General features: G+C 35.9%; 1 protein-coding gene across 6 annotated transcripts in view; it reads right to left on the reverse strand.

Annotated features, from left to right (window-relative positions):
• The window catches only part of Dgkb (diacylglycerol kinase beta), a 772,948-nt gene that overhangs the window by 318,797 nt on the left and 442,195 nt on the right, over window positions 1-11,956 (reverse strand). For all 6 annotated transcript variants that reach the window (XM_008828356.3, XM_017796961.2, XM_008828359.3 and 3 more), the window contains one exon: window positions 8,833-8,897. In XM_008828356.3, the coding sequence (XP_008826578.1) occupies window positions 8,833-8,897 (65 nt within the window). The remainder of the gene's footprint in view (window positions 1-8,832; window positions 8,898-11,956) is intronic.

Here is an 11,956-nt window from a genome sequence, read left to right on the forward strand (position 1 = left end):
ATAGCAATAAAAGAGTCAAATACATTCCCAGTTCCCTTGGTTTATGGCAGAAAGTCCATGCCACTTGCCTTCATCCTACTTTGTACTTGTTTAATAACATTTTCCTCCATTTACACTGTGACTTCCTCAAAAGTAGGAACCTGCTTGGTCACCATTGTAAGGCAGCACATAACTACCACATGTCCCCTTTCTGGTATTTCTGGTCCACATCCCATTCAAATACATTCCCAGTTCCCTTGGTTTATGGCAGAAAGTCCATGCCACTTGCCTTCATCCTACTTTGTACTTGTTTAATAACATTTTCCTCCATTTACACTGTGACTTCCTCAAAAGTAGGAACCTGCTTGGTCACCATTGTAAGGCAGCACATAACTACCACATGTCCCCTTTCTGGTATTTCTGGTCCACATCCCATTCCTGTTAACAAACGGTGAGATACTTCTGCCTGGGAAGATAGCTGAGTCAGTAAAGTGTTGCCATGGCAGCTTGAAGACCTGAATTCAGAGCCCCAGCACCCATGTGAAAGAGGTGAAAAGGCAGAGTGCTGCTGCATGTATCTATAAGTCCAGCACTTGGGGAGCTGGAGGCAGGCAAAACCTGAGCTCACTGGCCACCCAGTCTAGACAATCAGTGAGATCCAGTTTCAGTGAGAGAGCAAAATAATTTAAAAATTGGATGGGGAGGGCAGTGGGTGGAAGTATGACTAGGGGAGGGAATCTAAATACTATCAAAGCATATTGTATGAAAATCACAAAAGTTCAATTAAAAACAAATAACACCTTTAAAAAATAAAAAAATGAGGGGCTGGAGAGGTGGCTCAGTCATTAAGAGCACTGATTGCTCTTGCAGAGGACCTGGGCAGCACCCACATGGTTGCTCACTACCCTCTGTAACTCTAGTTCCAGGGGATCTGATGCCCTCTTCTGACTTCTGTGGGCATTGTATGACACAGGTGCACTTATGCACATGCAGGCAATACACTCATGCACATAAAATAAAAATTATAAATAAAAATAAAAGTTACTTAATTTCTTAAAAATTAAGAAATAAGTTGGAGAGTGAATAGAGACATCTGACATTGACCTATGACCTCCACATTCATGTATATGGGGGAGAGAGAGAGAGAGAGAGAGAGAGAGAGAGAGAGAGAGAGAGACTACTAATCACATCTTGTACCCCAAAAACCAGAAATGTGGCCTGCCATCTTCACCTGCTGAATCAGGTACAGGAGAACAACCTGGCCCATAGACTATCTTTTGAGTAAAGGAATCACATCTAACTAATCTCTATGTAGCCAATTCTGGAGATTCCTGGTATCGAATTGGACTCACTTATGAATGGCATCATCCTTTAAGGAGCTACTTCTCTGGATCAGACAGATCCTATCTGGAATCCTAGCTCATCACTTGATTGTTCACATTCTTTTCTGAAGATTACTTTCTGGTCAATAAAATGGTCTGCTAGGTCCAGAAGGAAATTTATAAACTACCACACTGAGTTTCTAGGATAGGAATGATAGCTTCAATACTTTGTAGAGAAATCAAGACAGTATAGGTGCTTTAATATCTGATATTTGACAGCTAAAGTTTCTAAATGGGAAGAGAAGTTATGAGGAGTGTATGTAAGAGTTCATTCTTCTCTTCCCAAGTCTAACATCCTTCAGTCTCTCCAAGTCACCTAGAATGCAGAGACTAAAACAAAACCTAAGTAGAAATGCTTTGTTTGGGAGGTGCAAATCTTACGCACTTGAGTAAAATTAATTGGAAGACTGGCTGGGAAGAATGGGAGGCACTACAAAGTGATGCATTTCCAGATTTGGACCAACTTCATAAGATGCTTAGAGAGGTTCAGCCAGTGGAAGGTTTCTCCTTAGGCTGTGATGCTTTGTAGAAATGGTGCTTTGCAGCAGTTGATGGAGGTGAAAGTATTAGACGTATCTGTCTGGCTCTCATTTACGCCTATTTCCCATTTCCCATTAGTGAAATTGTTTGTTATGACTAGTAACTCCTCCAGACTTCTATATTTCTAGCAGGCACTCCTGATGCAAAATACTATGCCCTGTGGTGAAGCATGCATCAAAATCTGGACTTGGTGGGAGGAAATGGAAACTGCATACATAGTAAGTGAACATCAGAGAGAAACTGATGTGATACACGTGATGGGCCTGGTACAGCCTTACACATTTTTCCCATTCCAATGATAAAACAAGTCACAATGTTCAAAGATATTTCCTCAGCTCACATGACTTTTGTGTGACAAAGTCTTTATTTAAACATAGTGTAGTTCTGTATGCTATGGAAGAACAAGAAAAAAAAATCTTGGATTTATGTAATGGAGAAAAATAGATTAAGTGATTTGAGACTTAAGGATTCCAAACTGGGGGGGGGGGGGTGGAGGAACAATAGACTTCTTAAAGAAAGCTCCCCTCTCCGCTGGGTTCCTTTTCCCCTTCTAGGGAAACCCAGCTGCAGAAGCTGATGCTCAGAAAGGTGAGAGAATTCAAGACAGTATTTGAGTGTTTTGAGGGGTCTCTGTGTCCAGAGCTAAATTTGGGTTTCTATCCTGCCTTTCAAGTTATTCTTTGTCTTCATCTAAACAGCTACTTAAGGGAAGAGCTGGTCAGCGACAACTGGGCAGAGAAGCAAATTTAAGGAAAGAGAAATTTAACACAAAGTCAAGACCATTCAGTTGTGCACTGGTTTATGGTTCTACGAAGGCTGGCATCCAATGATGAATCATCTAGTACTGTCTCAGGTTGGTAGATCTCATGCACTGGTCACATAGGTCCCATGGATGTGATTTGGATCTCATGTGTATTTAGGTATACCACCCATGCCCATCAGTGGGGAAGAAAGACCACACGCAGCTTTTCTCCCTACATGTAAAGACTATCTAAAAGGGAGACTAGGGAGCACCTACTATCAGCTCTCCCCTTTACGTTATGTTTCCCCTCAGCCTGGACTCAACCATACACAGAATCCTTGCAGGAGTCTAGATTCACTTCAGAGCAGAGGAAGACCAGTTGCCATTGTGTCATGTGTCCAACATCACCACCCACCCGTTCAGCATTCTTTTAAAAAAATATTTATTATTTCTATTTTATGTGTATGAGTGTATTGACTGAACATGTGTAAGTGAACCTGTGTCATGCAATGCCACTGAGGTCAGAAAAGAGTATTGGATTTCCCTGAAACTGGAGTTACAGATGGTTGCTGGCTGCCATATGGGCACTGGGAATTGAACCCGGTTCCTCTGCAAGAAGAGCCAGTGTTCTTAACTGCTGAACCATCTTTCCAACACCCATTCAACATTCTTTAAATAAATCATAAAATGGGCAAATTTAGACAATTTGAGAAGAGATTGTGCATTCCATTTTTGCTTCTTGTAAATTAACTTCTATAACCTAATTATAAGAATGATTTATCTGTGTTTCAAATTTACAAAGATGTTTCAATAAACGAAATTTCACATCATTGTGGAATGCACACAATCCATATTATGCAAATAGCATTCAAGCATATATTAGGTAGTAAAGATGTTATAAATTAATAGTGTTGTTTATAATAAAACATTAAATAGACATGTGAATAATACAAGCCTTTATTATTAAAAAGAATAAAAATATTCTGCAGAAAGGAATTGATTAGCCTCTGAACTCAAGGGAAGATCATAAATATTGGCATTCATTTATATGAGTTGTCCAATTTGATTCTCATATAAAATGGCGATGTTTTTCTTATATATTTAATTATCCCTCTCAGCCCCTTTCTGTGTTTTCTCTCTTTTTGTGTCTCTGTAGTTCTTTCACTATTTTTTTCATTTCTGAATAATTTTGGAAAATTAATGTCTTATGTACTGCATTTCCCCTGCCCCAGTGTATTTCTTTAATGAGTTTTTAATCATGGGAGTATCGAAGAGAGTGTACTGCATGCTTCCTTTCGGAAACAGGCTTCTTTGGGCCTAAAACCTCTTTTAATATATGAATATAAACTTCATGAACTGACAGTTGGGGAATATTTTACCTTATGAAATCGTTAATTTGAATTAACAACTAGATTTCTTTCCACAATCGGCATGATATAATATCAAGTGAAATTACAAAGTAAAATTACATATATAGATCTCTTCTGTACACACACTACACACACACACACGCACGCACACACGCACACACACACACACACATATCTAGAGTCATCAAATGAGAAAAGCAGATGGTATTTGTCTTTCTGAGTTTGACTTATTTTGCTTACCATAAGGATCTCCAGTTGCAACCATTTTCTTACAAGTGTTATGATTTCACTTTCCTTTACGACTGAACAAACTCCTATTGTGTACAAGCCCTATATTAATTTTATCTAATTATCTGATATCAGTTGATTGTCACCTAAGCTGAAATCATTTCTTACCTAATACGGGTAATTCAGCAGTAACTGCAGAGATGCAAATGCACCTGTGGTGTGTTGGTTCAGAATCTTCAGATATATATCCAAGAGTGGCAGAGCTGGGTTATATGGTGGTTCTATTTTAGATTTCTGAAGAATCTCCGTACTAAATTGGCTGTGCCAATTTATACTCCCATAAGTGGCAAATAAGTGTTCCTCTTTTCCTATATCTTTCCAGCATCTGTTGTCATTTGTTTTCTTCATGATAACCATTTTTACTGGGGTGAGAAGAAATCAGAAACTGATATTATTTTATCTTTCCTCGATGGATAAGGATGTTGAATGGTTTTTCAAATACTTATCAGACATTTGTATTTCATCTTTTGAGAACTGTCTTTCAGTTCATTAACACATTTAGTGATTGGAGAATTCAAGGTCTAACTTTTGCAATTCTTTATATAGTCTAGATATTAATCCCCTGTCTGATTTATGGTTGTCAGAGATTTTCTTTTCACATTCTGTAAACCATCATTTCACTCTAGTAACTGTTTCTTTTGTTTTGGAAAAGCTTTTAAACTTCATGTAATCATATTTATCAGTTCTTGAGATTATTTTCTGTGCTGTTGGAATCCTTTTCAGAAATATTTTATCTCTTTCTATAACTTAATGTTTCTGACAAGTTTTTATGTAAGAGTTTCAAAATCTCAGGTTTTGAATTAGGGTTTTGGATCAATGTTGAATTGATTTTTTTGGTGCACAGTAAGAGATAGTAAGAGATATGAATCCAATTTCATTCTTGTCAAGAAGAAATCCAGTTTTCCCAGTAACACATGTTAAAGTTGTCTTTTTTTCTAATAGTTGTTTTTGTCAAAAATCAGATGGCTGTAGCTGTGTGGATTTTTGTTTTTGGGGGTCCTCTAAGCAAGTCTAGTGGTCAGCATGGCCACTTTTGTGCCAGTTTCACGGTAGTTTTGTTACCATGACTCTGTAGTAGAATATGAGATCTGGTATTATGAGGACATCAGCATAGCTATTTTTGCTTAAGATGTTCTAGTTTGACTTCTCTGTTGCTATGATCAACCTACTGACCAAAAAAACACAGAGAGGAAAGGGTTTATTTGGCTTACATGTAACAGTAAGCCATCGTCTAGAGAAATCAAGGCAGAAATCTGAATGTGGAATCTGAAGCTGAGATCATGGGGGAAAGTTGCTTAGTGGCCCACTCCCTGGCTTGCTTAGCTACATTTCCTATACCGACAAGGCCCACATGCCCGGGAGGGACACTGTCCACAAATCTTAGGAACTTCCTACATCAATTAGCAATCAAGCAAATGCCATCAACATGCCCACTGACCAATCTGATGGTGGAAATGCCTCAACTGAGATTCCCAGCTGTGTCAGATTGACAACCAATATTAGCCATCAAAGGTGGCTTTGGCGGTCTGAGGTCTTCTGGCTGCCATATGAATTTTAATACTGTTTTTCACAATTGTGTGAAGAATGCAATTGGAAGAGGATAACATTTAATCTCTAGTTTATTGCTGGTAATACAGCAATTGAAAAATATTAACTGTTCCAATCCATAGACATGGACACTCTTTCCATCTTCTAGTGTTTTCTTAATTACTTCAGTTTTTATAGTTTTCATTTACAGGACTGCCATATGAATTTTAATACTGTTTTTCACAATTGTGTGAAGAATGCAATTGGAAGAGGATAACATTTAATCTCTAGTTTATTGCTGGTAATACAGCAATTGAAAAATATTAACTGTTCCAATCCATAGACATGGACACTCTTTCCATCTTCTAGTGTTTTCTTAATTACTTCAGTTTTTATAGTTTTCATTTACAGGACTTTTCCATCCTTGTGTAAGATTATTCCTAGGTATTTATTTATTTATTTATTTATTTATTTATTTATTTATTTTAGAATAAATGGATAAATTCCCAGACACATGACTTTCCAAAATTAAATCAAGAAGTTATAAAAGCCTTGAACAGATCTATAGCAAACAATGAGATTGAAGCAGTAATAAAAAGTCTTCCCACAAAGAACAACCCTGGACCATGTAAATTCACTGCAGATTTTTTCCAAACCCTTAAGGAAGAGCTTATACCCAGTCCCCTCAAACTGCTCCTCAAAACAAGGAAATAGCAATACCAAACTCATTCCACAAAACCAATATTACCCAAATACCAAAAATCAGATAAACATGTAACAACAAAAAAGAAACCAGTAGACTAATTTTCTTAACATAGAGAAAAGTGTGTGTGTGGGGGGGGGAGTGATCAGTATGCATTGCTTACAGGTGCAAGACTTTTTAAGAACAAATTTAATTAATGCAAACGAATAAATTAACTTAAAAATTACAATGTTGGAGGGGAGGGAGTGGGCATGGATTTCTTCAAAACGCCTTATATACATATATGAAATTCTCAATAAAGTTTATGTTAAAGTTTAAAAAAATTACAATACAATTCTTGGAAATTGTATTCAAGAACATACCAAGAAGATAATATGCCAGGATGTAAGAGTGGTTCAATGTACACAAATTAATAACTGCAATAAAACACGTCAATGGGTTTTAAGAATAGAAATCACCTGATTATCTCAATAGATATATAAAAGACCCCTAAGTTTAATGTTCTTTCATATTAAAACTCCTGAAGCAACTAGGAGTAGAATGAATATATCTCAACATAATAAAGGCTATATACAACAAAACTGTAGCAACATCATACTAAATGGGGGAAACGAGAAGGCATTTCCTCTAAAATCAGGAATAAGATAAAAGCTGCATTTGCAAGCTCTATTCCACACTGTTCAAAGTCCTAACTAGAGTGAAAAACAGAGAGAAAGACAAAGCCAGGCAAGGAAAAAATTAAGTTATACTTGTTTCAAGAAATTTTATTACATAATTTTCTTCACATGTTGTATAAGTAGAGCTAAATTTATAAAGAATTAGATGTATCTTCTTTTTAGAAACAAAGACAACTTATAAATATATAGAGTACTTTTATATGAATTTCATAATGCATCCAGAGCAAAATTTAAAGAGCACAAAGGAAAGTATACAAAAAAAAACCCCTGTTCTTACCACTTCCCCACTGTAGAAGAGACTAGACAACAAACTTTTCTGAATCATTCTTAAAATATGATATGTGATTTTTTTCCATTCTGTTTTTTACAAAAGTTATAGCTTTCTGGGCTAAGGGTGAATAAGCAAATATGTTATAACTTCAAAATTTATGATTTATAATCTAAACAACAATTCAAAGCAATATTGCAAAGGTTATTAGAAGTGTCTATTTGCTTTCCCAAAATATTTAAATAAATGTAAGATCGTTGAAGCCTCTCAGGTTACGCTGTAAAAGTAAAATTCCCTTTGAAAGAAAAAAACCCCAAAAAGGACATCACTAATCATGAGATTGTTTACTAAGACGATTCTTGAATAAATAGTACACTCAAATTCGTAATTTAGAAAAATTTAAAATAATTTTTAAAGTACATTTCATAGCATTTATTTTTATGAATTTATTTACATGAAAGAACATTATGCAGGCACTAGTATGTGACAAAATTGGCATGGACAGAAGAATTTACAGGAGCACTTACCTAGTAAATCTCATGTCCTCATGGAAATATATTAGTATGGACAAACAGGGCACAGAGATCTTGGCTTTGAACACTAATGTATAGGCTTTGAACACTAATGTATAGTCACCTAAATGCCTACACAGCCAGATTACAGTTTTTTCGACTTATGAGATACAGAGTGGAAAAGAGTACAAACAAGAGCAAATGTCCATTCACCTGTTCTGCCCCACTTTGCAAGGGGAGCGGTGAGAACGATTTTCCTCTTAAGAATGGAGCAGATACAGAACGAAGCTTTGCCTATTTCCTTAAATAAGAGCGAAGGCCACTGTGTACATTTTTTGAGAAAAAATATTTGTACACTATTATTGTACAAATATTTTTACTAATATTGATAATTATTGATACTACTCCAATTCCCTTGGTTTTTACTTGAAGCTGATATGAGACTGGAGAGGAATAAGATGCCTGTATAACTCTAGATTATTCAGCATTATCAACCCTGTTTTTCTATGGGATTAAGATTGATCACTGCTCTTGTAATGAGTCATATGAAGACCTCTCATATGTGTTAATTAACCATCACTTTCAACATATACTTGAAATACTTCCTTTATAACATATGGGAAAGGAATAGAGATGACCACGCTGCATACTGAATTTTAGTTCCATAAAACACAATGGAGAAACATTCAGTTCACTTATACTTTTCATGTTACTATATACACCTACTTTGAGCTGCGTTCAGTACTTACATATTGAAGGTTTAATAATCCACAGTTGTGATCTTTCATAACATCATATTTCTCAACAGCAATCATAATTATGAATTCATCAGTTACAGCCTTACCTACTGTTGAATTTTTCTGGGTGCTTTTCTCGCATGATATGGAATCTGTGGGCAATGGAGGCATCCTAGGAGGAAAATGGGAAATATAAAAAGGATAGTTTTGATTTTACTATCTTGTAAAAGCATGTAAATTAACAACCAAGATTTTTATATTAACCCTTTCTTCATAATATTATTGTTAAGATGTACTATAATTAGTGAAGTATGTATAATTTATGTTAAGTCTAGGCAAGTGTGACTATGTAATCATGTCAAAACTGGCCCCTTATATCTACATATGAAATTGATGTGTATTTAATTTATGCATCTCTTTTAATACCTGGTTTTGGTACCATGCTCATATTATGTTCAAAGTAGTGAGTACTGTGATAATTGCCAAATAGTAGTTGAAAGTATTTCTAGTAAAGGTTAAAATGATGACTTCAGTAGAAAAACATAAGGACACTCCTTTAGATAGATTAACCATGGGTAAAAAGACAGTGAGTGGTAAGAGCAAGTATAATCCTTAGTTTCAGTTTGCTCAGCATGGCACAGACATGTAGTTAACAACTGTTCATACCACATGAAGTTTGCTGACTTATCTCCTTTAACAAAATCAATGAAGAGAAAGCTTTATTTTCAGGAATTGCTGACAAGTATAACTTAGCTCTAAAATGCCAAATGCCAGTGGTTCTGAACCCTAATGAGTACCACTTTCTTTTTGAAAGTTCAGTCAGAGTTTTCCTTTAAGCATCACACAGGATGTGTGGGATTTGTGGAGTGCTGTGAACTAAGATTTTTGAACACAGCCATTCTAACTGACTTTAAACAGTCCTGTTATTCCAAGTGAGGAGATATTTTTTCCATTCTTCATCTACACATGATTAATCACTCAAATGAGAGACTAATATATTTACCAATCATCTTAATAAAAAAGAGCTATTGTGATTAAATGCAAATTTTATTTCAGAGTGGTGATAAAAGAAAAAGAAAACCAACACAAAAGAAATAAAGAACTTGTGTATTTCAGAAAATCTTGAAAACACTAATCAAGGATTAAAAGTCTAACGAATGAAATGAAAAGGCTAATGTGTTTGCTCATGCATAACAAAGCATGAGGCCCAACAAGAGGGACCTAGGCTCACTGCAGATGGCAGAGTGGCATTCCATGCAGAGCAGGGACTGCAGTTATTCATATACACTTTACATTCTAAAAATTGTCAAGTAATTGAGTTATTTAGAAAGTAAAAGAGCACAAACCATAGACAGATGAATACAGAAGCTACACTTGGAATAAAAGTTACTCAAAATATCCTCTATGGATTAATTTTTCTAAAATGTAATTTTGAAGCAAAAATAAAAATGGTTAACAAGGTTAACTCTTATTGGACTAATAGCTCTCATATCTTATTACAGATTTATAAATACTAATAAGTTAAAATCGTATTATATTTTAGGTTATGCAGTTGTCTTAAAGTAGTATGAAATTATGGAGAAATCAGAACTGTGGTTTATATGTGGCACAATGACTTTTTAAAGTTACTTGGGCACAAAATCAACTCTTACTTGGGTACAAAATCAACTGGAATAACTCCAAATCCAATGCACACATTTAACAAAACAGTTTAACAATCAAAGGGAAATCAAACCAGGACATTGCTTACCCACTGAGAAAATATCATTGAATTTTTTTCTCCTTAAATTATTTGTTTCTACTAATCTATAGACTGTTACTATAATTTTCTTTAAAGTATATATATTTACAATAAAAAATTGTGTTTTGAAAAGCAGCATCAATTGAACAGAGAAAGAGAAGTGAGAAGGGAGAGAAACTAATGGAATATTTAAATAGAAACCTAATTAACTAAATTCCTAATGTAGAATATTACCATGCCATCTAGTAAAAGATAAAACCTCAGTGTTAGCTCAGTCTCCAAGATATTCAGCAACTGACTACTGAGTAAAAGGATAGGAAAATAAAAACCAGCGTGGAACATTGGCAGGCCTTTTCCTCCTTGAATAGAGTCCACCCTGAAGAGAACTGGCCATGTTGAGTGCAGGACTGATAATGGACAATGACAGCAGGTGTTCATTTGGATGAGAATTCAGCCCAAATTTGCTAGGGACTCTGTCCCTCTGGTGATACCCCAAGGAGCCTAAAGGAGAACTGCCAACCGCTGCCAACTGATTCTGTAGCCATATTTCAGGAACACTTAGAATTCTCTGAGAGAACAAATAAGAAAAGGCAAATGTGGCATTTTAATTTTACCTTCTCAGCTGCTATACAGTGTAATTTTTATATTATTATTATTATTATTATTATTATTATTATTATTATTATTGGTATTTTTGAGACAGAGTCTCCCTGTAGCCCCAGCTGTCCTGGAACTCACTATGTAGACCACTATGTAGATCCACCAACCTCTGCCTCCTGAGTGCTGGGATTAAAGGCGTGCACCACCACGCCCGGCATAGTGTGGTTTTTAAGGAAGAAACTAAGTAAGTTTCAGTTCAACTTCCTAGCACAGAAAAATTGAATTCACTCAGTGTTGGATTCCAGGCCTTCTCCCTTTGAACAAATTTCATATTCACCTTAGAATCAGAACTCCTGCCCCCCCCCTTTTTTCGCATTTTTTAATCCATGCTTTTATTTTTGAAAATTCTAGATTAAAAAAATTTTTTTTTTATTTTTATACCCACTTCCCAGATAGCACCCTCCCATAGTGTCCCTCCCCCCACTAGAGCTCTTATACTATGATATCACTGCTACTGTCTGCTGTGTTGTCGGCACCCAGCCATTCCCCACTACTTGCCCTTCTGGTGAATCTAGTCAGCCTATCTAGAGGTCTTTGTTTTAGGAGGGTCAGCTGTTCCTCATCTAGTGGTAATCAGTTGTCAATATTCCTTTGGATAAGATTGGGGTCTGCTGTTCATTTTCCCAGTTCTAGGCTGGCTTACTGTCTGGGAATCCCTTTGGCCACCGTGGCCAACAACTCAAAAGAAGGTATCACCTGGCTGGCATTGTTGCTTGTTATGTAGCCTTTAGCTATGCATATGGACTCTTATGAAATTAGATTGACCCCTTTAATATTTGGTTATACTTTCCTTTTGGGTGTTTAAGGCCACACAGTTGGTCCAGATAAAT

The sequence above is a fragment of the Nannospalax galili genome, unplaced genomic scaffold (assembly GCF_000622305.1).
Source record: "Nannospalax galili isolate Female #2095 unplaced genomic scaffold, S.galili_v1.0 scaffold452, whole genome shotgun sequence".
Classification (NCBI taxonomy): Eukaryota; Metazoa; Chordata; class Mammalia; order Rodentia; family Spalacidae; genus Nannospalax; species Nannospalax galili.